The following is a 27,080-nucleotide window of genomic DNA, read 5'->3' on the forward strand; positions in this document are numbered from 1 at the left end:
CACGGGCCCACTTGAGGCTCTGAGAAAGTCTTCTGAGCTGCTAAATGAAATAGTTTACACCGTGATGTCACCATCTGGTAGGGAGAAAGAGCCCGTCCAATGAACTTGGAATGATGCTGTTACTTCTGGAACTAAGTGAGCTTACTGACGGTGTCTTCAGGTCCATAAGGACACTGGGAAGGACAACAGAGGGTCCTCAATACAGCCTTGTGCGTGGCAAGGCTGGTCTGGACATCTCACGGGTCCCCGGGGTCCCTGGGAGGAGGACTGAACTTATACAACATTTTCTTGGCCATAATTTGGGCAGCTAAGCAGCAGACAAGACTACCATAAAAAGAAGTCTTCTGAAATGATTGACAAGAACATAAATAGTGGATGCAAAAATATCCCTAAGTATCCCTGTACGGAGAACCATAGAAAAATTACTCCATTCTCTTTACTAAAAATACGTGAAAGCTGACGTGAGCAAGTAAGGACCGAGAGCCCAAGTTCCGAGGTTAGTGTTTCTTCTAATGAGGTGAAGGGCATTTATGCCCGAATTAGATGGAGGGGGTCTATAGCCCTCAGGGAGTCAGGGCTTTCTCAATTCCTTCAAAATAAAATATTACAACGCATACACCATTCTGCTTTGAGCTTGGCTCTGAGTTCTGGGAAGTGAGAGGTAATCAGATGACTGTGCCGGCAGCACGTTAGAGGCTCGTATCTGTTTTTAAAGCGCCAACTGTGATGTAGTTTCTGACTCCTGCGAACTGTGGTTGGTTAGAGAACAATCAACTGGGAAAGTTAAAAGTCTGAGGTGACTTTCTTTCTTTCTTTCTTTCTTTCTTTCTTTCCTTCCTTCCTTCCTTCCTTCCTTCCTTCCTTCCTTCCTTCCTTCTTTTTCTTTTTGAAATCCTCGGTGACATATAAAACATGAACTACTTTTCTCCTGTCTTGGCTAAAATATTTCCCGAGCAAGGAGAGGACTCATTACTAAGAACGACTGTTCTCGGTGTTAGGAATGGAGATGTCCTACTTTAGGGACTTCGGGACATCAGCTGTAGGATAAATACAGCACAAACATCAAAAGGACTTTAAGAACAAAAAAAGTAGAGAACTGAACTGGCCGCTGTGCCCTTGTCCTTCCTGAGAGCAAGGCGGGTAGACTTTGGACTAAAGATCTGTGAGCCGATCAGGACAACGGTTCAAGAGACAGTCCGCATCAGAACACAGTGTGTGGTCAGATGACACCACAGGCTGAAAGGGCCTGAGAGAGGCCCTGAACCACTGTTCTTGGCGTCCGTGCAAGGTCAGTTATCTTTGGCTTTTCTGAACGTCAGTTTCCTGGTCCTTAAGTGGGTGGGTTGCAGTGGATGAGAATCGTGGTGCCAGTCTGAAATTTCACTACTTATGACTCGCAGAGATGGGAGGAGTCTGTTGAGGGCATATGTATATCCCTTGGACAAGAGAGGGATACGGAATCAACATGTCCCTAAAAGTAACATGTGACACATGCCTGGTCCTGAGGCTGCTGCTTGCTGCCCCACCTATCTGCAACTTGACTCCAATTAACACCCCTTTTCCAAGGAAAAATGGCAGCAGGGTCCTGGTTCTGAGCTGGTTGGTCTTGGCTATACTAATTCTAGCTGAGCAATCCAAGGACAGGAGATGAGGAATTCCAATGCCAAGGTACAGACAAGAGTGATCCCTGCATTTAGTGACTACTACAGCTGTGGGGGAGGAACAGAAAGCAACCAGGGAAATCACCAAGGACTGTGCTCAGAGTAGAGCTTTCCTCAGGGAAGTATTTCCAAGTACCCTACAGGGGTCACTACCAACATTTAAGGCAGATCACTCATTACGAAGGGACGTCTTTAAACTTCCTCTGAATTAGACTGGCTTTGAAACGGAAGCTCTGAACTGCACAGCCTCCAGGGAGCTCACCTACCTTCACACACGGGGCAACACTCCCCCTCAGGCACATAGTATCTTTCGCAGTTCAGTTCCCCACACTGGGCGGTGAAGCAGATGGAGACGCCCCCTTGGCACCGACAGAACCGACAGTTGTCCATTCGAAACATGTCTCCATCGTAATACTCCACACTGTTGAACACGCAGGCTGGCTTTGTTTCTGCAAGGAGTCAAAACACGGGAGGCATGTGGAAGGGGGCATATCGCACGGGGACCCACCCATAAGCAAAGAACTACACACAACACCACTAAGAGACACTAAGCGGGGGAGAAATAATCCTTCCTGATTACCCAATGCCAAGCAGTCGGCTCTGAATTCAAATACAGAAGAGCAACACCAGATGAACTGAATAGACTGCATTTATACTGCATGCTTGCTTTCTCTCTGTCTCTGTCTCTCTTTCTGTCTTTCTCTTCGAAAAAGAGGCCATGATTCCAAGAGAGAGCAAGGCGGGAAGGGAGATACATGGGAAGAAATTCAAAAGGAAGAATGGGAAGGAGAGGAAATGATGTAGTTATATTTAATAACAATGACCAAACGCAGCCCATTTGAGGTCACTTTTAAAGTGGCGTCTTTGTGTGCTTTTGGAACAGCCTTTAGACAGTTCTGTCAGCAGGAAGTCAGAGATGGAAATTTCTTACTGAACTGAATGTAACTCGCATAGAGAGACTAGCACACAGTGACAGGAAAACAAGACACACAGTTACCCTGTTCATACAAAGGAGCTGAAACGCAGCTTGTCAAGGTCTATACTGACTTCCTCCAACCCAATGGGCTGGACCACGGCATTCACTTGTATAAAAGACTGTATTTACTCCGCTCAGTAACTCTCTATCTTTGAATAACCACCCTGTTTCCACACTGGGTTTGGTCCTGCTTCCACAGGTTTAGTCAGGGCTTCCAGCAAGCTTTTCCGTTCCTCTTGTATGCTCTCCTTGGATTAGTAATCTCTAGCTATTAGTGCCTGACCATTAACATCCATTACTTTGTTTAATCTCATTACAAAGCCGTGATGTATGCTTTCTTTATTCTTTCTTTTTTTTTTTTTTTGGTTCTTTTTTTCGGAGCTGGGGACCGAACCCAGGGCCTTGCGCTTCCTAGGTAAGCGCTCTACCACTGAGCTAAATCCCCAGCCCCTCTTTCTTTATTCTTAATGCTATATGTGCCTTGGTGTTTCATCTGCATGTCTGACTTTAAGTTGGGGTGTGGGATCCCCTGCAACTGGGGTTACAGGCAGTTGTGAGCTGCCATGTGGGTGGTGGGAATTGAACCTGGGTCCTTTGGAAGAGCAGCAGGGCCCTTGACTCTTGAGCCATCTCTCCAGTTCCTATGATGGACGTATTATCATGAGTTCAGAGGCAAGAGAATTCTAGGCAATTGGGTTTTAAAACTACGTATCTAGCAAATGGCATGAATAAAAGCCACAGTCCTCCAGCTAAAAGCTTGCACTCTGTACTCTGTCTCTTGGCTATATTCTGCTAAAGAGTAACAGTTCGAAATTTGAAATTCACTATGGGACCAAGGATTTTTGCTAAAAAGCAACTCCAATCAGACAAAAGACAACACCAGAAAACAAAGCTATGGATGAGTATCTCTTGTGAACGAGACAAACACTCTCAAAGAGTCTACTAGCAGACTACATCCTACGACGTATAAAAGGGGTCCAATACCATGACTAATTGGTATTTATTTAGTGAGGCAAGGAGCGTTTAATTATTCAAAAATCAGTTGTTTCCACAGGGTGGGTCAACTGAATAAAGGACCACAACTCACAACTACAGCAGCTTCTCAAATGACGTAGAATAAACCATCACCCACCCCGAGGATATCCAAACTCTTCCATAAGAAAACCACGCATTGGTGGGGAACAGGAAGAGTCTTTGTTAACTCAGTAAATAGCACCGTACACTTAACTCCGCTACAACCATAGGAGTGTGCGTTGAAGATCTGGCTACTGAGACGTACGTGCGTGTAACAACACAAACCATTAATCCATTAAGGCCATTGCTGAATCAACTACTAGTGGAGCTCTTGCTAGAGAAACTCGGGCATGCCTTGAAAGGGTGTACCTTACCCCTGGACCCTTCCTTTCTCTCTCACTGACCTTTGACTGCTATGCCCCTTTGTCCTGATGCTATGTCTTGCCATAGCCCTAAGAGTAAGGAGGGCAGACAATAATGAACCTGAAACCAGGAGCCAAAACAAACCTTTTCTTTTTAAGCTGGGTTTATTAAGTGCTTTTGTCACAGTGGGTGAATGAAGTCAACACAACAGTCTACAAGGACTCAAAGATAATATCACCCTTAGCAATGGTCGGAGACTGAAGCTTCCCTCTAGAACCAAGAAAAAGACAACGATGTCTGTTCTTAGCACATCGGGTTAGTATTATAATGGAGGTTCTAGCCTGACAGTCAGGGAAATAAGCAGAAGGCATTCAGAGTGGAAAGGAAAAGCTAATCCTATCTCTAGATGTATGTGACACGATCTTAAATACAAAAACTCAAAAACTCACCAAAGTCTCTCAGATATTATAAATGACTTCAGCAAGGTTATGGGGGACAAACTGCAATATACGAAAATTCGATATCTATACAACACCTATACACTTCAGAGAAAATAAAATTTTAAAAAATCCATTTCCCAATAGAATCAGAAAAAGTATTTACAAAAAAAAAATTAAGTATAAAGCATCTACTCTGAAGTCAGCCATACACCCCTTAAAGAAATTAAACAGTTCTAGATAAAGATCGAAAAGAAGTATTGTTGAGATGAAAATATTCTACCAATCAATCTAATAGCCAATACCATCCTTATCAAAATCCTACCTCATTCTTTTGTTTAAATCGACTCTGCTGTCACAAACTCAAATGGAAACGTAAGGGATTGGGAATTTACGAAATAATCCTTAAGGGGAAAAGAAAGTTAGAGGAATCGCACCTCCTGATTCCCAAAGGTGACTCAGTGATGGAGTGACCAAGGCAGTGTGGTGGTGGTGGTGGTGGTGATGGTGGTGGTGGTGGGGGTGGTGTGAAGACACACACGACACTTCTGGAATGTAGAACTTGGAAATGAACTATCAGTACACAGGTTTTTGAGAATAGTGCCAGAACAATTCGATGAGGTGGGGAAGAGAGAAAATGGTGGAGAGGCAACTACATTTGGACATGTTGAAGAATGACGATGAAGAGTGGCGATCAGTTTCCTAATCTTCTCTGCCTCTCAATCAATAACATCTTATTAAGTGAGTTGCTATAGGAATGGGCACTCTTTCTGACTCCAAAATCATGCCAAACCAGGATTCCAAAAACCTCATATTAGCTCCCGCGAACCATTCAAAGAAGTGGCGGAAAGGTGATTCACACTTCTAACTTATGTTTTATATTTTAATACACCTTGCTGATCACGCAGGCACTAAAGTTGACAGGTCCCATAAAATGCACAGGTTAGAGCTGTATCAGAAGTGAAACACCTGTCTCACATATACAGAACCAACTGAAAATGAATCTGAGTGTGACGGCCTAAATCTAAGTAACAGTTACGGCGTTCTTAGAAAAGACAGAAATGACTGCTTGTGATCCCGGATAAAGCAATGGCTTCTTGGCTTTGACACCAAAAGATTGCACGAGAAATGATGACTACCGTCCACTAGACTCAGGCTATGCCTGTGTTTCCAAGGGTTCTGTCAGGAAAGAAAGATGACAATCGCCAGATGTGGAGACGGTACCATTAAACAATAAGGAAAACACTTATACCTGAGCAACATAAACCATGATCCAAGTAGAAAAACCCAACTAGAACGGGAAAGCATGCCAGACGGCGGCGGCTCTCCAAATCGGACTCAGTTAGAAGTAGCAGACACACACACATGCAGCGTGGCTCATGCTCTCAGTTATTAGAAGAATACAAGACGAAAGAAAAGGTTCCCACCCACCAAGAAGACTGCGACGGAACAAAACAAGGCAGGTAGTAACGAGTGCGGGTGTGCGCGGAAAGACAGAGGTCGTCTCCCATTAGCAGGGAAGAAATAAAGTCACAGCTTTGATGAGCAGTTCCTCAGCATTCTAAATTTACCCTGAGATCAGTAATTCCGTCCGTAATCACTCGAGTGGTTCTAATGTGAGCTTGTGGTTTTCCTCAATGATATTTAGGTATAATACTCTTCCCCAGCCCCCCCCCCAAAAAAAAACAAAACCAGTACTATTTTAAACAGAATTTTTATGATAGCTCAACATTTTTCTATATACTTGTAGTTACCTGTTTAGCTGACCTGGGCCTTGAAGGACAAGCCATAGCTAGACTACAAATTCAAAAACCGCAGAAGACAGGACCATAGACCTCTCAATCGAGAGCAACTTCCTGAGTGATTATGGGAAAACGCACTCTTTCTAGACTCTAAAGTCATGTCGACTGGGATTCCAAAAGCCTCAAATAGCTCATGAGAACTACTCAAGGAGGCTACAAAAGGCTGATTCACACTTCTGCGTTACATGAGCCAAACGTGCCGGCTGTGGAGTGAAGCAAGGACTGTACAGGGAATGCCCACCGAGGCTGCAAGATAAAGTAAGCCAACCGATATCAATTATTTAGCTGAGTTAGTCAACCACCTATGCCGTAGGGGTGAAGCCACAAATCTCCATACAGCACGCCCTGCTTTCATGGTGAGGCGTGTAGATGCTTATATGGAAGAGACTTGATGGACAGGAGGATGGGGCCGGTTTAGCTAACCAGCTAAAGCACAGACTGGGATGGTGGCAGGTAGGAGGGTCAAGCTTAAGAGAGCTGGAGAGCCTCCAAAAGTGCAGTCTAGGAAGCTACCTTTAGGGCAAGTCTTTCTGTGTTAAAACAAAACAGATGAGCAGAACAGAGTCGCTGTTAGTAAGAACTCTAAAAGAAGTGGATAATGCAAAGGCTACCGGTGACCTTGGAAGAGCAATGATCAATTTCTTCCTCACCTGGTGAGGGGGATTTGAACCTTAGAATGAGGAAGAGTCGGCCACACCCCTCTAGAAAGAGTGACACAGGCAGAGTGGAGAAGGAGCAGTACTGGGTGGCTCTTGTTCCGCTCAGTGCTGAGGTGTCTGTCTTTTGTGACTTTCTCTGTGTGCTCTATGTCTGGTGATGGATGCCTCTACATTCTGTAACCTCCTCTTCCACCCTCTCCCTCTCCCTGCCAAGTCACACCGACTGACAGGTGACAAAGGGAAATATTAAGGCACAGAACTTCAGAGCCAATGTGAAAATGGAGGAACCCCCTCCCCTACCCCCACCTAGTCTTGCCCAGGTCAACTCCTGCTGCCCCTTTTCTTCAGCCTCTTAGTTGAGCTCAGCTTCTAACTTGGCCCTGGTCTCCTTCCACTTTGAGGTAACCTGCGTAGGAAGTCAATGGACAGGAAACACGGAGCCAAAGGGGTGACACATGGAGGTGACTGGACAACTCCAAGAATGTCCCTCTGACTGACACAATTAGACTGATGTAATTAAAAGAGCAGACATGAAGGCTTTTCTTTTGAATGCTTAGGTCTATGCCTGGGTAGGCTGAGGAAAGGAACAATACTTACACAACTGCACAAAAGCCCCTCATGATTACTAGCTTACTAAGTCCCTGGGGAACAACGGGAGTGCACGATAAATACACACCAGAGTCTGTCTGTCTGTCTGTCTGTCTGTTAGTCAGTCAGTCGGTCAGTCAGTCAGTCAGTCAGTCTGCCTGTCTGTCTGTCTATTTCCTTACTGGAAGACATGACGAGCTTGGACTACCATCCAGACAGGATTCTTGCTGTCTTTAGTAACTGTTTTCTTAGTAACAGGCTTCTGCAGGTTGGGTTTGTAGGCTAACATCTCACGTGATGAGGAAGCTGGTTTGGGGTGTATCTTTCCTGTGAGTGACTTGACTCAGTCGAGATCCTTAGCTATTACTGTTCATTTCAACTCTGCTCTTTAATACAGCATCACAGGTTGGGCGGATGTCTTGAATGGTACAAAAGACAGGCAAAAAACACAAGTCAACCTGCCTCTGGCCCCCTTCTGATGGTTTTGGTCTCTATTCCCCTTAGACTGCCCTGTTTAACCCTATGCACACAAGTGACTGACCCTCTTTGGTCTCCCCTACCTTCCACCCCTCTTGGCAATTCCCAGGGAAAGCAAGGCTCTCTTCCTTTTATTCTGGTAGAAGACTCTTTGTTGAGTGTGGACTGACTTCAAGCTAAAGGTGGCTATGTTCAATACGCTCGGTATTAAATTATCAGTATGTTCCCAATACCATAATACCCCAGCCGACTTTCACTGACTTGCTTGAGGAACGAACTGTAAAGCTAAGTCAGCCTGGAAGAGTCAGTTGCTGATGCTGTCATTTAGACAGAATATTGCATTTATCTGTGGGCCTGGCATACACTCTGAGGGGGGCTGAGATGTGTAAGCTTGACTGCGGCTCACTTCCCCATGCTGCACCGGGTGTCTCAACAGCCAGAGCCTAGGGACTGAGAGGCGGGCCATGGCTAAGACGACAGGGGAGATAGGACACCCTTGGAGCGGACAGGCACGTGCGTGCAGCCGTGAGGTCAGCAGGCAGCTCCTGCTGATAAAACACCCACCTGGGAGCCGAGCCGATACAGTTGTTTCTTGAAGGAGGTGGCTGGCTGTTTACCACCCATGTTTACCACCTAGTCATACCACTTGGTCCCGTGGTTTCTGACGTCACCTCCCAAGCCTTACCTCTCAGGGGAAGCTCTGCCTCAGAGAAGCTCATAGCCAACCTGTACAGCCACTCCCTTCTCCTTCTGCCAACACAGGACCAGACAAGGTTCATGAAGGAAGCTCTCCCATCTATTCAAGACCGGGAGCCCTAGAGTTCGTCTGGGACCATTTTTAAAATTACACCTTCATGTTAATGTGTATTTTTATAAAAAGCAGTGTAAGCCCCTGGGTTAACTCAGGCCCCAGTCCTGCTATGAAATCCCTGCCCTTGCACGCAAGGTTGGTGATGCTAACAGTCAGCCACCCTTTCCTCAACTGGGCTCTTCCTTGGATGTACGTGGGGGCTTCTCAGACCCCAAGACAGCGATGCGGGCACCTCAGGTGCGGCTGTGCACATCTGAAATTGCTTTCGCTGGACTTCGGTGGTAGCTTGCCTTTGCTCGGGAGTTCTGCACCAGCGCACTGGTTTCTGTGTCTGTGCTGCTGAGATGACTGAAACATCTGACTTATCACTCAGTGCTGCCTTCTCAACTTCCATGTAGGGAAAACAATGCGACTAGGGACTGTGTGTGGCTTTGTCCAGAAGGCCTATAGCTTCTACAAATAAGAACAGTGTCCCTGACTCTACTGTTTACATTTTAATGATGGGAAGTTTGGGGTGGCAGCGGTGGCATGATGTCTAACTCTGGCAACTACATAAACTACAGATACCCGCAAGCCCACATGCTTGTGGATACTTGGTAAACTTTCACTTTCAACTTGTGCTGACAAACCTATGACTATTCTTTTCTTTTCCAATTAATATTTAACCACTGTGTTATCAAGCCTGTTCTCAGGGTAGACCTGCTCCAAGTCCTTGTGGATAGGCAAGTTACTTCTATTTTCTTCCTTCCACCTACTTATCCTTTTCTGACCCCTCCCTCCTACACACACACACACACACACACACACACACACACACACACACACACCACACCACACCACACCACACACACACTGGGGGGAGGGGAGGAGAGAGCAAGCCTAAAACATACAAATACACGTGGATGTATATATTTACGTACTTGTCAAAAATAAGCAAGATATGGGTGAAGATAAGATTGTCCTCAAAAATATCCTATAGAACTGAACTGTAGACCTTATAGGATTACAGTTACTCTCCAGTCCTCTACACCGGAATGGCCAATATCGTAAAAACAATCTACAGGAAGACAAGAAGCACCTAACGATGACACGGCAAAGTCACGCTGAGAAGAAGGAAGCGGCCACGGGAAACACAGGACCTCCATTTTGCTGTCAGATAGTCAACCCTATTCTTAAGGTCAGGGTTCTAAAAAAATAAAAAAGCATCCATAAGTAAGGGCAAGCCATGAAGACTGATATCCAGGTCATGGAGAAGAAGATAAAGTCAATGTTCTGACTGACAGAAGGGCATGGTGTTTGGCTTTCTAGAATCAAGAAGCAAAGCAAGAGGATGGGAGATCTTCCTTATCCAGAGAACTGAAGCAAATACCTCACTGCGGCCGTTCTTTCCAGAAGACGAAAGGACATCAGACCCAAGTGTAGGAGAGTGAAACAATGGTTGCTCCCATGGAGTGACCCCTCTGCCAGCCCGCAGGCTAACAGTCACTTCTCAAGAGTTAGAAGATGGTTGTCAATCGGATCACTCACTTGCTAAGTCAGGAAAACTTGGGGACCCTCTGAGACACAGAACAAGGCAATGTCCACAGGGATGTGGGGAGAGAGACAGACTACCCTCTTCTGGCAGTTCTCCTTACAGAACGAGGGGCACACAACAGCAGTGCAAGGAAGAACATGTGAGATGCTGCAAGCCCTGGGCTGAGGAGCCATGATTCCTGCCTCAAGTGGTACAAGAATTACGGCACGAGTTAGGTATTCGTCAAAAAACGGTGAAAGCTAAGCGTCCGCAGAATATCACCTGCAATAAGTCACACCCGTAGCAGTGCCAGAGGAAAAGGTCTGCTTGTCCACTGGCTGCTGTTTACCAGACAGAACCACTGATGGTCACAGGACTGATGGGACGCACTTCAAAGCAATTTAAGCACACAGAACTTCCCCCACGCCTTCCCTTGCAGGCTTCTATTTATAAAATCAGTGTATCAGGATGCTTACTCTAGCTTTACTGTCCCCATCCTCCACCACCAACACCCTGAGTAGTGTTTGTTGAGTGTGGGCAGAATAATAAAGACTATTTATACTCAATGCATAGTTACTAGTACTCGGTTCATCCTGGAGTCGTAGAACTGAGGCCTGTGGAAATGCGAGTCTTCCCCAGACACGCTGCGAGACAGGGAATCGTTACCTGACTTTGTTGGGTCTGAGGTTACTCTTAACCAGCAAGCTACACTACCTGTGCTTCCTCAGGGCAAACCAAAGCGACACAACCCATGACCATGTGGCTGGAAAATACAAGGTCACAAGTCAAACGGGATTCGACTTTAGCAAGAGCTCGTTGTGGAGGTGGGACCCGAGAGCAGGAAGACCTTCCTAAGCCTGGATTCTCATAGGCAGCACTAACTGCCAGTCTCTCTGTGTGTAATGAATTTTGTTATACTTGCTTTACTCTGGGCCTACTTTCATCCAGGCATAGACAGCGGCTGTGGTCTACACAATTATTTTGTTGTTGTTTTTTTCCTACAGAGAAGCATGCTTCACGTTTTCTACTCTCCCAACACCTATATTTGATAAGCATCGAGTTGCCGCGTACCAAGTTGTCTTGAGAAGGGTGAAGGCAAGAGGCAGATTCTGTTGCAGGAATCTTCTCTAAGGCCAGGCCTAACGCTGGCCAATATGATCCCAAACGCTGACCAAAGATGTTCTCTACCACAGAGCAAGGAAGAACGAGGTCTCTTCCCTTTCAAATCATGCTAGCTCTCATGAGATTATCTTCCGTCAGCAATGGGGACAGGGCATTGGATGACATAGAAAGTATGCAATAGGCTCTATGATCCCCCTTTCCCTGCAATTCCCAAACTGATCTTTGGACAGCTCGTATCACATAATTTGCTACGGAGTCTCTGAGGCTCCCTGTGACAGTATGGTGGTTCCCTCCCTATCCTTCATAGCTGTGCAAGCGACTAAGCAAAACTCCTTTCTGAGTGACCTTCAGCAGGTTCCTAAGTATGCACCCTGTCTCAACTGGCAGAAATCGCTAGGTTGACCCTCCCTCCTCCTCCTGCTTTCAATTGTACACTCTCTGAGAACAAGAGAAACCCCACGTACCATTAACACATTCAAAGACATCACAGCACTTTCCAGGTGTCCCATCTCCACGAGAGACTATTCGGGGAGTAGATCCCACCTCACAAACGGGAAAAGCACATAAGCCAGAGAGACACTCGCATCTGTAACCAAAGAAAAGGGAAGGAAAACCCCATGAATAAGTAACAACACAGAAGTCGGGAGACCCCCAAACAAAGTGGCAAGCGCCTAGTCTACACAGTACAACCTGGTTACTTGGCACGATAGAGGGTTGTGCTAGTAACTCTCCAAATAACCACAGCTCATGTCATAACCCACTTTAACTTTGCCCAGTTTGGAAAATACATTTCACCTCATTTCTTAGTTAACCAAGTGGGTACTCATTGTAACATCTTCTGATGACGTAAGGCCCTCTCCATACACACAGGTCAGGCTGCAGGTCAGAGATGCTCACAACTGAGTGAGTGTTCACTCCATTCAGTAACCCCAGGCTGCAGCAGCCTTGTTTCTAGTGACGGGCAGGCATTTTCTAGAGGGTTTTTATCAACCCCCCCCCAATTAAGTTATTGGCTTTCTAGTGACCTTAATTTACGTTTTCGGGCCAAAGACCGAAGTCTTCCTTATACACAGGAGGACGTAGGGTTTAAGTAAATGGACTTTGTGACAGCTGTCTTGGAAGGAGAGTTTTTATTTCTTGAGTTCTAAGCTACCCCTGTTTATGCATCTCTGTATGCAGGAATGAGGTATTTCATGAACAATAATCTCTGGTCACTCCTGACTTTAATTCTGCTGTGAAATCTGTCTAAACCCAGGAGCCGATGAATAGAGTTACGTGAAGAAATCAAGGAAGGGACCAAAGCGGCTTCTCTTGCAACGGAATAAGTGTCTTACTGAGACAGACGCTCAGGCAGCCGGGACCCAGCACACAGACAATGAGAAATAGCCGCTAGCCTCTGGTCCTGGGACGCCACTGGGAACGAGTATGGGTCAAATGGTAGACAGAATGACGGAGTGAGAGGCCAGGTTGAAAGGAGTGAATAGGGGTATCCTGAAGAGTGAGATGGAGGAAGGAAATGTGTGGGTTTCTACGTATAGTATGTGTGTGTGTGTGTGTGTGTGTGTGTGTGTGTGTGTGTGTGTGCATGCACGCTGAGCTGTCCTCAGAGGATCAGTAGGACACACTGCGGCCCTGCCTTTCTCCTCGGAGCCTCAGGCTATGTTTGTATCTGTCAGCCTGCATTCACAGCCCAGCATAAGTACTCTGTGAGAGGCTTCACCCAGCAGATGACAGAAACAGATGCAAAGACCCACAGCCAAGCATGAGACCGAACTTGGGAACTCTTGTGGAAGAGTTAGGGAACCCAGAGGGGATAGGGACTCCCCTGCGCATGTGCAGATGTACAGCTTGGTCTTCATGTGGGTCCCCCAATAACTGGAGCAAGGGCTGTCCCTGAATCTGTTGCCTCTCTGTAGGTCTTGTTTCCCTAACTGGGCTACCTTGTCTGACCTCAATGGGAGAGGATGCGCCCAGTCCTGCAGTGACCTAAGGTGCCATGGTGCTGGGGGGGGGGGCACCTCCTCCTTCTCAGAGGTGAAGGGGAAGGGTAGGGGAGAGGAGAATGTGAGGGGAGGGACTTGGAAAAGGGTGGGGCTTTGAGAGACTGGGATATAAAGTGAATAAATTAATTAATGAAAAGAAAAAGCCACAGGAGAGGTGTGAGTGAGACGCTGTCCCCTCCACTTCTCTTTGGGTTCTTCAATGATGGTGAGAGTCCTGGGAGAACAGGGATGAAAACCTCATTAAGGTTTTACTGTAATCCTATTTCTGTCTGCAATTTAAGACAAATGCCTGCTCCTTTTATGTGTGGAGTTCTGTATCCCTGCAGCAAAAACTACCTCCTAGAACTGAGTACAATAAACTGGCCTTTTAGCATAGAGAATGGTAATTCCGCAGTTCTTCATGCTCAAGTGCTTAAGCACACAGTCATATTGCTATGATCATAGTTGGGCATATGGCTTCCATGACTGCAACTGACACTCTGTACAACTTAAATTCTTCATACGGAGGGGCCACGCCTGGGGCCTAGTATCTAGGTGCAGTTAAAACTGACAGCATCCTACAAGAAGAGCCGTTTCTGCCACACCTTCTAGATCCACACTCTGCCTGGTGATGTGTTGCAGGCGGTCATCCCTAAACACCAAAGAGAGCACACGTGTGCCCAAGAGGTACCTCTTCAGTGTTGTTCTCCAACGCTTTAGTACTCTTTCTGTGTACTGCTGGGCTGGACCCTCTGCTGGACTGTGGGCAGTCGAGTCACACGGAAATCATTACTGACCTTGCCCTAGCCCTACCACATCTCCCAATGTCCACGGGCCCCTGTGATTAGCCTTGGAGACCCACAAAAGCACCACGTAAATGAACTAAAATTACCCCCAAAAAAGCTTAGTAACTCACTTGGAAAAGGAAGGTCCTTCTTCTCTGAAAAATCTCTACTGAGATTAAATGGTTGGTTGTTTGAAAGCTGGGGTGTTCTTGGCTCCTGTCCTCTTACCCACCCTCAGACTCCAGCACATGCTTCCTACCTTGTCGTCCTTTGACCTCTGACAGAATTCTCTGAACCTAAAATTAGCACTTTACAAAAATGAATGGACTGAGGAAGGACCCAGGAAAGGCAAACATCTGGACTCAGAACTGAAACATCCTGCACACCTGTCAGGCTTAGATCTTGCAAAAATGCCTGCCCCCTCCCCCCACCCCGTTTCTTTTTTCAGATTGAAAATGACCCACTAGTAAATTCACACAGTTGAACACCATCCACACGAATCATGTGCTCACAGGTCCTCCTCATTCATTCAGGTAGCCATTAATATAACCCCCCGCCCCGGTCTGCCCAGGCCATACAGATGTATGTATTCCCACTCTCTGGGCTTTCCTCGTGAAGAAGCGAGACTTTTCTTCGAGTCCCTCGGAGGAAGCGCTGAGGCATGCCGGACTGTACTTGGCCCTCACCGCCTCCTTTGCTTTCATTTCTTTAACCTTCCCTTCCCTCCTACCCCATTCCTGAGTAAAAGCAAGCAAGGCAAAAGAGAAAACAGATGGATTAAGAAACTAACATGAGACAGATGCTTAGAGCGGCTGATGTCATCACTCATCCCTCTCCAGTTTCCTGTGCTGCCTCCCTTCGCTCCAGCCAGGCCACACCCAGCCTACGGCTTTGGTTCCTGCTCACTCCCACCTCCTTCCATTTATCAGTGTCTCAGAGTAGCACTCATCACCCTGAAGCCCACAGACCTCTTCCTTCCACTTTCCTTTGCTAAGCTCCCTCTCTGCCCCAGGCCGACTGATTGACTGACTCTTGCTTTACTGTTTCTGCCACGCCCCCCAACTGCCTCCAGTGTCCTGTGTCTGGCCCATGGGCCCAGTTGTTTGTTCTTCAGACATCAGCTCCTCTGAACACCGGTGCACACTGGTTTCGAACCCTGCTCACCCTCTGCTTTGGTCACATGCTCCTTTGGTGTATATAGTTAGTGTACAAAATGGGACGTAACTGGAAACGAAGGAAGGATGGGTGATATTAAACAAATCAGATAAGACAGCAGGGGAATACAGGCAGAGACCCTAGACGGTCAAATCAACCAGTCCCCTCCAGAAGGGGCAACTTGAGGATACTTTGAGTACATGCCTCATCTCTGTGGGATGAAAGTCACACACACAGCACCCACCCTGCTGAAGTACAGAATCCTACATGTTGGTTTTTTCTATTTGCAAAGTTGTGCAAATATGGCGGGTACCTACTCCTTCACCCCAAGCAAAAACACTGCAGCCTGTCCCCTGTTTCTCCTTCCTCCAGCCCTGGCACTACAAATCTAAGACATGCCTCTGCTTGCTGTCCTAATTTTTCGAGTTTCTATAAATGAGATCATAAAATGAGAGAGTTAAGGATTTTTTCTTTTTGAATTTCAAAGAAGTGGTCTTCTATATAGGTAATTTGTCAGTGGAAGGGAAAGGGGAGAGGGGCAGGGGAGGTAATAGCCGATGCTACCCTTGATATTAAGATGCTGATCAATCAAAACGCCAAGCCAATACGTTTCTGCACAGTGTAATCATGGCTGCAGTCGGGTGGGGCCTGGTTAAGAGGGGTTACCCTCCTTTTCCTAGAGTAATGGATTCAGTTTAGTGGGTATCTTGAGGGCCTAAGTGTAATGGTGAAGAGCCCTTAGGAATCAAATAAACCCCTAGAGGGCACTCACTTCCTGAGAAGGCTCACGTCCCAGGCGGTGAAGAAGCTTCCAGAAGCTTACTGCGTGTTCATACGCTTGGCCTCTAGTCTCTTCTGGCTTCCACACACTACTGATGCTCTAATGTTCCCACTCCAGCACCAATGGCAATCCACCATCCACTGAATGCAACAGCCAGCCCCAGCACATGGTTCGGAGGCCCACCAATCCCTGCCTCTCCTTTTGTCCCTACCGGGGACACACAGCCCTTAGGACCACATACTGGAAAGGATCTCGTCAAGATTGAACTTTCCTCCTCTGACGTTTAACAATACACAGACAGGGTACCTGACTCTCGGGTGGTACCTGCTTATGTCAGTAAATCAAAATCATATCGATTCTCTTGTCAGTTACTCCAGTGAAAGAAAGGCTGTCTTCCAGAAGAAGAAAATGAACAACGGATCCAACAAAATCCAACAAAAATCTGGAGCCCGCCCTGGCTGTTAAGTTAGAGCTTGGGGCATGCATTAGTTTTGTTGTTGTTGTTGTTTGTTTATTTGTTTGAATATTCTTACATTAATTTGTGTGTGTGTGTGTGTGTGTGCATGAGTGTGTGTGTGTGTGTGTGTGTGTATTCATATGTGTTCTGGCGATCTGAATGCCCATCACTAGATCAGTGTGTGTGTGTGTGTGTGTGTGTGCGTGTATTCATGTGGGTTCTGGCGATCTGAATGCCCATCACTAGATCAGTGTGTGTGTGTCTGTGTGTGTGTGTGTGTGTATTCATGCGGGTTCTGGCGATCTGAATGCCCGTCACTAGACCAGTGGCAGGCACCTCTATCTGCTGTGCCATCTTCCTGGCCCTGTATTGTTTTATGCACTGGGAATGGGGAGCTCAGAGGTGCAGGGTTTTTAGGCCCCAGTGTGAAAGCAAGGCAATGGAATCTGCCTGCAACGCAGGCTCTGGGGTATTGGAGTTGAGGCCGGTCAGAGGAGGAACTGCCTCCACACATGCTCCAGGCATACCATCACCTGGGACCCTGTGCCTCTGTGTGCAGGGCTGGGTCACAACGCATTACTTTTCCTTCTCACGTGAGGAATACCAAGCACCAGCTGTCCTTAACGTGTTCATGGCAGGGACGGAGCTGTTAGTGTGCCCTCTCCATCACTTACAAAGGCTCCTTCGGCCCTGAATGGCATCTCTCAGGAATGAGGAAGAAGGGAGGGACTTACTCCCTTGTCACCCACCTGAACCATGTGAGGCCATCAGCAACCCACTCCACCTCTCAGGAGGTTGGTTTGGTGACCAAGAGAATAAGGTCCATGCTCAGAAGAAGCATTCCTCTAACTTTGAAATCCCATGAGTCTGCTGCCACTCTTACGACCCCTTCTGTGCTGCCTCCTGACCTTTTCTGTTGTGACTCGTTGACAGACACCCAGTTCCCAAAGCACAGCACACCAGCGTCTGCTTGCTTCTCTTTCTTGCTGTCCGTCAGTCCCAACCTTCAGACCTGGGTCAGTATGTTCCCCGACCTCAACTTCTCCACAATTTCTGCTCTTCTTGGAGTGTGATGGCTGCGTACTTACATGTATTTTTTTTCTATGTTTCAGGAGAAGAAACAGCGTGCTAAATGCTGGGGTTCTGGTATCATGGGGCAGGTCTGAGGCCTGTTTTGAAAAACTATACTGCAAAAAAGCCAATGCTTGTCTGTCTGCTTACCAGAATGAAGAGAGGAACTTTACAGGACACTAAACAAGGGGGATGTTACCATTGCAGCTGGGGGAAGAGGGGGTTTTCTTCCACCCTCACATGTCTCTCTGCAAAGCACAGGAGTGCCTCAGAAACGTGCCTTGTGGTGGGCACTGGCACACCAGCATCAAATATTGTTCTAACATCCTTCCGCTATAACATCTCCCCAAAGCAAGACACTAAGAAACTGCCGCTGGAGTCCCACCTTTCCCAGCGCAGATATCTCTGCCCACATCCTACAGGAAAAACACGTCCACATCGGGCAGTATTCTACAAAAGAGTCCGCCAAATGTTGGCTTCATTCCACATCAGAAGAGAGTGCCCGAGCCTTGCAAGCAGGAGAGGCGTCCCTGCCTGTGACCAAAGGCAGGGATGGTTCCCTCGGTCAGGGGAAGCATCTGAATACTTTGCTTAACTGCAGCACGAAGGCCGCAGAGGCTGTTAATGAAATGGCTTGTCAAGAACGGAAATGATGGCGCATAAAACTGAATCCCGCTCTATAAAAAGCTGCTTCATCCTTAATGAAATTTGATGCTTTATCGGTCTACGGCTCTGCATCCTTACCTCTTTCCAGGAATGTGTACATTTAAAACAGGACCGCAAATAAAACATCCCAAAGAGGGAGGCTTGACACCGAACGGGCCAACTACCACTTTGGAAAATAGTATAGCTCCCTATGGGAGATCCTTAGGCTTGGACTTCCCTCCTGTCTCTCCCTAGGAGATTTACCACTCCCTGGAGGACTACTGACCCTACTTCACCCTCCTCCAGCTAATCCCCCTATGAGCTCCCTCCATCTTTAACATCAGTCACAGCCAGCCACAGAGGATCTCTCACTGCTGCCGGCCAGTGGTCCTTGCCCGGTACAGGGAGCTGCTCCCACCCTAACAGGTGACTGCACATTTCTTATGACTTTGACCTCAGAGACAGGAGGAAAGTAACTTAGTTTTCCTGTGGCTGTTTTTATACTTTTCTTGTTCTGCTGGGAGGAAGAACGAGGTGGCTGTGTTCTCTCGCAGGAAAGATATAAACCCAAGACAATTAAGAAACTAGGACAGTCATCGTGGTCTCTCTCTTCCTGCCTTTCTCGAGAGGCAATTTCGACTTCCTTCTCAAAGATGCCAGGACCCTAGGAAGCAGAAGGGGTGAAGCTGAAAAAGAGGCACGCACAGTAGGAAAAATACGGGCTTTAAGGGGGCACGGTTATCCTAGGACAGAGCAATGGTGATTTCTATAAATTACCTGTCTGATGTGACTGGCTAACAAAATGCTGGCCCAGGCTTGGAGAGGCTGCGATCTTGGCAGCAGCCAGACCAGAGGTCCATCAAGAGCTGAGTATTCCTTGGCACTTGTTGAAAACATTAGGGCGGGGACACCACAGGCATTCCCGACCACCTTGTCCAGTTCAGATGTCAGACACTGAGGGTCCTCTCCTCCACTTCCTTAGGTGTGAGGGAAGTCACTAGTACAGCTTGTTATTGGCTGGCAGTAAGGGAGGAGGGATGCCCAGAGGACCAGTCAAGGTAAGGAAGACAGAAGAGAAGGTAGCACATCACAGCTTGAAAGGAGGGATGGGCATGAATGTAAGATTTTTATGAAACATTATTTTCTTTAATGTGTGTGTGTGTCCTAGTGTATGTCTGTGCACCTAACACATGCAAGCAGGAGTTCACTGATGTCAGCAGAGGCCTCGCATCCTCTGGAAGTGGAGTTACACACGGTTTTGAGCTAACACGTGGGTGTTAGGACCCTCGGTGCTACCACCTGGACCCTTTGCAAGAACAGCAAGCGTTCTCACGAGCCGAATCATTTCTCTGGCTTTGTGAACAAGTCTTAATACAGCAATGTAAGGTGTTCTCATTTCAGAGCCCACCACCACCAATTGCATTAGAAACAGGTGCCCTGGAGCACAGGCTTGTTTACAAATGTCTAAACAGCTTGTCTATTTACTGAGAATACACACGCAGCAGACGTGAGGCTGGTCAGACACTGGGGATGCTCGGGAAGCCTTCGGTTAGGGAAGCCCTAGATATAAGAGCATAAAGGGGCGTAGGCTGTTGAGCTGTCGAACACCTACCTGCCCCGGAACACGAGAACAAGCACTGGCTGAGGACATCTGGACAAGTCTTCTGCTTGAAAACCGAAGCCTGACTTGCACTGCTGGGGCTGCACAAATGGCTTCAGGCATCCAGAGTCATCCGGCACAGACTGGTGCAGAAGCAGATGACTTTAGACATCTCGTTGGATGCCCGTGGACAGTCAACTCCAGGCCTCTTATCCTTGTCATTAGCGTTAAGTGGCTGACTATATAGGCTCTTGTCCTCTGGGGAACACACCTCTGCCAAAGTACTGATCTGACGCCAGGGGGGCTCATCTCCTATGCTAACCTTCCTTTCAATTCAAGCCCAGGAGCCAATCTGGGCTTCAACAAAAATAAAACACACCATGCACATCTTTTTACCCCACACCTGGCTCCCTTTTAAAGGCATCCTTCTGTCCACAGCGAGATTGGGAACCCCACGCTCACCTGGGAGGGAAGTCAGCAGTCTCTAACCACTGCTCCCTCCCATGCCTTTCTGTGGCTCCAATTCCTACCCAAGACACAGAGGCTTCTAGAACAGACACTGACACAAGACAGTGTCGCCTCTGAGTTGTGGCTACTGAGGAACAAGGCGACCTTGGGAGCCTGGGCAAGTTATGTAATCTCAACGGACCCGCATGGAAATCGAGGTGGCTAAGGTTTCCATATGTCATATGACCGCTGTGTGGATTAAATGAACTGACACACGAGAAATGTCTAGCTCAGTGGTGGGAACATGAAAGTACTCAACACCTGCCATCCCTTTTATATAATTTAGGAGGTTTTAGGATGAGTAGATGATACAATTTCAACATTTGGACTTCACACAGTCCTTCAAGATCCAGGGTCTGGCTCCCGTCCCTGTCCCACTTAGATCCTCACTCCAATCAGCAAAGTCTTTGAAGTCTCAGACCCCACTTACAGATGACAACAGGCCACCTTCCCAGCTCTACGCACTCAGGCTGTGATACTGTCCACTTCAAGATCTTACGAGATCCTCCCAAGTCTGGGCCCCATCCTGGCAGTGGGCTGTCTTTAAATGATCCCCCAACCCAAGGCTGATCTAATATCTTTACATTTCCTGACTCTTTCCCCTCGTCCTGCATCTGGTCTCACAATGGTACTTCACAGTCAGATCGACCATGGACCGCAAGCCTGGAAGCCAGTCAAGTCCCAGGAACAGAGCAGACAGCTCTGGAAGGCTTGTCCCAAGAGGCACCACTCTCACCCTGTGCAGAGACAATCACTTGTTCACAAGCAGCCTGTCTTTTCGGCAAAGCACGCCAGTTTAGTGATGCTGGCAGTTACTATAAACATGCCGAAGGGAGTAATCTCAGGAAAAGAAACATGGCATGGGGTGAAGTGAGTCCCAGGGATGCCACCTGCAGACTGTGACTGCACCTAGTGACGTCCCCTGTGCCAAAAGCTGCTGGGAAGAGCACGTTCCTCGAAGAAGCCAGTCCATCTGGGACCCCTTGTGGGAAGCAGACCTCCATGTATCCCCACGGACCCACCTACTTGACGATGTGCTGGAGGCACGGTGGCGAATGGCCGATGATGTGTGGCAGGTGGGGGGGGGGCGCTGTAAGAAGTCACAGATTGAGTTGCGTGGGCACGGAAGGAAGACGTTCTAGGTGTGGAGGATCCCACGAAAGCAAGGAGCAATCTACTGTGCCAGTTTTGGAGCAAAGGATTCAGGCTACCACAGGCATAGCATGGTAAGACAAGGACAGGGCAATGCTATCAAGAAATTGGTAGTTGGTACGGTGGAGAGGCAGGCTAAGGCAGGCTAACATGGGATCTATTCTAAGAAGCGTCGTTTCTTTTAAGAGGAAAGGAAGGGAAATCTTAAGCAAGCGACGTAGTCTTGCTATGGGGTGGCTATCTGGAGGGGAGGGGTCCATTCCATCTCTCTTGAGTCATCAAGATAGATGAGATTAATACAAATATTTTCAGCTGCAAGACACGTTTAAAAATTGAAAGGGGGGGGGAAATCAGTGACTCTAGTAGCCTAGAATGCCCTTTCGTCTTTCTCCATCCGATGAACTCTGACTCATTCTGAAAGACTCAGCTCAGAAGTCAAGTCTGCTTTCCAAACAGAATTTGCATCTCCTTGCCCCATAAGCTTTTCATTATTTTGCACATTTCGGCCTCTAAGACGTGTGACACTTAAAATCACGGCGATTTAACTCATGCCTGCCTTTGCCTAAATCAAAGGTTCCTTGACATCATGGACAATTTACCCCTTCCAGGTACACGACGAACATTCTGTATATTTGTTTCCTGAATGAGTCAAAATTGTAGGGTTTGGAAGCCGGGGCTTGCCCCAGATTATCCACAGAATGTAGTTAAACTTATTATTCAAACACGTTAGACAGCAGTGAGAGACAGCCATACACAAGGTAGGTCCTGTCCCTCCAAGGGTGCACAGGTTAGACTAATCCATCCTGCTCCATTTATGCCTTCAGTTACCCCCTTTCAAATGCAAAGTTCTCGGAACAAGCAATTCTAGGCTATAAATAACATTGTGTACGTACATGTGTCTGAGAATCTCAGACAGACTCGTACTCTACAAACCCAAACTGGCCTCAAGTTCATGGTAATTCTTTTGCTTCCCTCTCCAAGTGCTGGGATTAGAGGCCTAAGCCACCATGACCAGCACGAATAATTTTTATGACAGTAATGTTACTCTAATGGCTGTGTTTTTTTTGTTATGAGTATCTTCTTGTACTTTTATTATGGGTCTATATGCATTGGAAAAATAGATTATAGATACCATTTATTTAGTCTCATGTGAAATTCCAGGCATCCATGAAGGCTCCAGAACACGTCTGCCAAGGACAGGAAGGGAAAAATGTAACTAACAACTTAGGCTGATCGCAACACTCCTCCAAATCCATCAAGGATAATTAGAAGGCTGTTGTCTGCAGGATCCACTCAACAACCGGCTAACTAAGGCCAAGAGAAAGCAGTTGTTTCCACTGGGGTTCCAGTTAAGCTCTTCAATGTTTACCAGGGAAACACAACCTTGAACCTCTACAAAGTGTCAAGCGCAGTTATGTACAGCTGTCACTTCTGTCTAATGGGTCAGGTGAAAAGTAGGTAGCATATGTTCTATGAAATTCCAGGTGTAGCATCTGACGTTTGCTCAAAGATGTCCCTGAAGCTTTCTGTTCTGCAGAATGGTTCGCAGCAGTTCTTCAGCTTTCTGGATGAGGATGAGGATGAGGATGAGGATGAGGATGAGGATGAGAAAGATGATGATGACAATGACGGTGGTGGTGGTGGTGGTGGTGGGTGCCAATGAGGACGGATGGAGAAAGTCCTCAAGTTTAATATTATCTATGCTGTGGACTCTGCACTTGAGCTTCACCAAAGGCTTAAAAGGATCCCCTTGCTTTTCCTCAGTTCTGAGGTCTGGACCATTCAAAACAATCATAAGCCAATGGGTGATACAGTCTTGTTTGTTTTCAGAACGAACACAAATGCAAAATAAAGACTAGGTACTGGGTCCAATACATGGAGGACCACGCAAGGCCCAGAGCCCTGTTACAGAAAGGCCGAGGGCTCACACAACTGAAGTACATGACTGACAAACCAAGCATTCTACTGGAGAGAGCGTGCATTTCTAATGGGTAAGGGCTCTAACTTCTAGGAAAGCATATTTTTGTCAATCTGGGGATAGGTCCAATAATAACATGGAATTCTTGCAATTATTTTGTTTCAGAAAACATCAGAGTTTAATATAGACTCTGGCTTTTTATCCATGAGTTGATTTGCTCTTTTGGGCCAAAAATTACTATGACAGAGGGCAATAGAATAAATGTTCTTTTCTGAGTTGAGAAAGACGGGCTTCAAACATATTTGCAGCCATTTTTTTTTTTGCATGTGTTTAAAAACAAAGGGAACGCTACTGCCCCAGCATGTCAAGAGTCAGGAATGCTTTAAATGCACATGTTAATGTGCATTTTTACATATTGCATAATTTATCCTCAAAAAGCATCTGGAGGAATTGTTTAAATTAAAGGGAACAACACTCCATACCCCAAAGAAGAACTAAATTTTTTTTAAAAAGTCTACTAACAGACTGATCTTTAAAAAAAAAAAAACAAAACAGATCCATCTTTGTTGAGATGGGAGACTAGAACAGATGGACATGATAATTCATTACAAGGCACTTAATTTGATAAAGTCTTCTTGGAACTGCATATTCAGGGACAATTTCTACTGCTTAGCTTGAGTTGGCACGAGAAAAGCAACTTAATTACCCAGCACAACTTTTAAAGGCCGCATCGTCCCCAACAAATATGACCCCGATAATCGGGGGTACGTACCCCTGTTTCAAAGAGGTGAAAGAGGAGATCTCTGAACTTCGAGCACTAAAAAGGAGCCCCTCACTGCCCTGCAGGAAGGTCAGCTTTAATGTGTCTATCTGGGGAGAGTGGGTGTGCTGGGTTGATAGCCCCTGATCAGCCACACCCACCCTGAGGCTCTGCTAAACACTTCAAAGACTTAACAGGTGGGTCTCCTGAGATAAGAGTGGTGTAGGTGTAGAGGGACAATGGAAAGCTCAACTGGCTACCCCAGGAGCCACAGGTTAGCAGACAGAAGGCTAAGCACCAGCAGTACTTTCTCAGAGCCCATTTCTCAGATATAGTTGAGCAGAGGAGTGAGGAAATCTACTTCATTTGCAGTAGGAAGTGAAGCAACACTGGAAACCAGGTCAATGAGAAGTGGGTACCCTACACCATTTTTCGTGTGTGTGTGTGTGTGTGTGTGTGTGTGTGTGTGTGTGTTTGTCTGTCTGTCTGTCTGTCTTTTTGAGTCCTCTGGTTTCTTGGTCTCGCTGTAAAGGAAGCACACACCTGGTGGACGGGGTTTTTTATTTTTCTGTAACCTAGTTTTCCTTACTTGGTGGAAAACAAGTCTGTAACTGGGCGTTTCTCTTAGAAGGAGGGTTACTGATGGTGTGTGCCTATATCAGCTGACCCTTGAGGTCCAGAGCTTTCTTGCTCCCATTGCTGGTGAAATTTGGAAATCGTGGAGGTCTTTCATTTTAGCCAGCACCTTACTCCACGGTGAGCCCAGCGTTCTCCGTCTTCCCTCCGTGAGTCCTTGCTCAACTGTTTTAACAGATTTGAGCATTTTTTCGAATCGGTGCACCTTGTTTTCACTCACTGCAGCTATGTGGTCAGATTAATTTTTATTAACTTACATGCTTCTGAGGGGAAGGGGAACCCTGCCAAGGATTCCATTCTGCTGGCCTCATCTGGGATGACTCCATTTCAGGCTGCGAGTTCTGGAACTCCAGAATGCCCCTCTCCCAAATGTCTGTACCGACTCCCAAGCACAGCGTGCTAGCAATCTGCTAGAATCCTATTATCGTCACACAACAGAGCACTAGCAAAATACAATTTTTTCATGCAAGTGAGGAGAAACTGGGATTGCAGGGTAGGGGCACCCTATATTTCTGAACTGAGGCAGCTTGGGGCTGTGTATGTAGATTATGGTCTTTGCCTTCATGTGATTTCCCTTCCTGAAGTTTGGAGCTGGTCTGACAGAACAGGATGTGATTGGGAAACTAGCTTGGATATCAGAGTCAGTGTTGTAGAGGAGAAAAGTAAAACTGAGACTTACGGGGAAAAAACATAACCCTTTATCTGGGACTTTTTATTTTAAGGAATATGGTCTAATTACAAAATTGGTAACCTCTCTCAAAATATAATTGTGTGTGTGTGTGTGTTTGCACGCACACACACACTTGCAACTAAGTGTGGAATACAGAGGCATTGAGAACACAGAGCTGAATGAAGGGTGGCAGAGAAGAAAGACAAACGGTCGAAAACTCGGGAAAAATGAATCTTCCCAGAAGGGAAACAGTGAGCACCTGGATCCAGGGGCAGCATCCGTGAACAGCCACGTATGGGCTCATGTGGGCCACAGAGGGGAGCATGTAAGGCACCAGGAAGCCCCTTGCCCCTCCCCGCCCCGCACACATTCAAGTCCTTCCCACAGCACACATACCAAGGCAGCTGACAGACGGAGAAATCCACATTCCATTGTCTAACAGCAACTGAATAGAGTAAATCCTTATTTGTAGAAGCAGCCTTTGCTTTGGCCAGACAGTCTCTACCCCTTCTCCTTGGGAACTACCTACTCATCGATGTAAAAAGAAAACGTAGCTAGCAATAATCACCCGGCCGTCTACCAAGCACACAATCGTCTACGTTGCCTGCTTACCCCACAGTTTCCATAATCCAAGCAGTTAAGGCTTGGGGAGGCCTGCTTAGCACTTTGTGTGCCTCATTTCGCCCTTTCTGAGAAAATCCGATGATTAAAACAGTAGCCATCTTTCTTCTACAGCTTCCTGTCTCCCTTTTCTATCACCAGGTGACTCCTTTTATCGTTCCATTATCTTCACGAATCCTGGAATTTCTAGGTTTTCCTCCTCCTCCTCCTTTTTTTTTGTTTTTTTTTTTTTTTTTTTTTTTGTTTTGTTTTGTTTCCTCCTAAGAAGTTCCTAACACTAACATCTTAGGCTTCGTTCCACTGAGAAGATCTGGGGAAGTCCAGAGGGGAAAGCTCCTTTTCAGATCATGCAACCCTTGCCTGTCTTCCCTTCTGGCTCAGATAAGGAAGACCAAGATAAGGCAAAGAGCTTGCTCAGTTCAGGCGGAGGTGGGCCTTGACTCTAGTACCCACTTCATGGTACTGAATATACTTCAGTTACCAATGTGTCTCAGGCACACATCTGCTCGCAGATGACAATCGCGAAGGGAAGGGCTGGTCTCCTGAATGGCTAGCTGCACTGGGGAAGGTATGGCGGTTGATAGTGACTTGGTCCACAGAGGACAGCCCACCCTGGTGGCTCACCCAGGCAGGTTCTGTAGCTGCTCTAGGCAGGGAGCGTGGTGTTCTGTACCCTGTGGAAGCACGGTGTAGAACTCGCCAACTGGATCGAGCTACAAGATTCAGCCTCACCCACTTGGACCCTTCACGTACTAAATATATTCTAAGAATGTTTTTATAGGTGGACGGGTGGGGGGCGCATATTAACATTTCCATCCAGGTAGTCTAAGGTTTTTTTTTAAAATTATCTTAAGAGCTGGAAAAAAATGAACTTAACAAATTTTGAGTTAAAAATAAAAACAAAAATAAGAGGTATA

General features: G+C 46.8%; 1 protein-coding gene across 5 annotated transcripts in view; it reads right to left on the reverse strand.

Annotated features, from left to right (window-relative positions):
- Crim1 (cysteine rich transmembrane BMP regulator 1) overlaps positions 1–27,080 on the reverse strand; it is a 174,439-nt gene that overhangs the window by 56,531 nt on the left and 90,828 nt on the right. For 4 of the 5 annotated variants that reach the window (XM_087552473.1, XM_087552472.1, XM_087552471.1 and 1 more), the window contains 2 exons: positions 11,888–12,009; positions 1,928–2,110 (listed from right to left, as the gene is read on the reverse strand). In XM_087552473.1, coding sequence (XP_087408599.1) covers positions 1,928–2,110; positions 11,888–12,009 — 305 coding nt within the window. The remainder of the gene's footprint in view (positions 1–1,927; positions 2,111–11,887; positions 12,010–27,080) is intronic. The other variant, XM_087552474.1, reaches the window with a different exon arrangement.

Source organism: Rattus norvegicus, chromosome 6 (genome assembly GCF_021556685.1).
Source record: "Rattus norvegicus strain SHRSP/BbbUtx chromosome 6, alternate assembly SHRSP_T2T, whole genome shotgun sequence".
Classification (NCBI taxonomy): domain Eukaryota; kingdom Metazoa; phylum Chordata; class Mammalia; order Rodentia; family Muridae; genus Rattus; species Rattus norvegicus.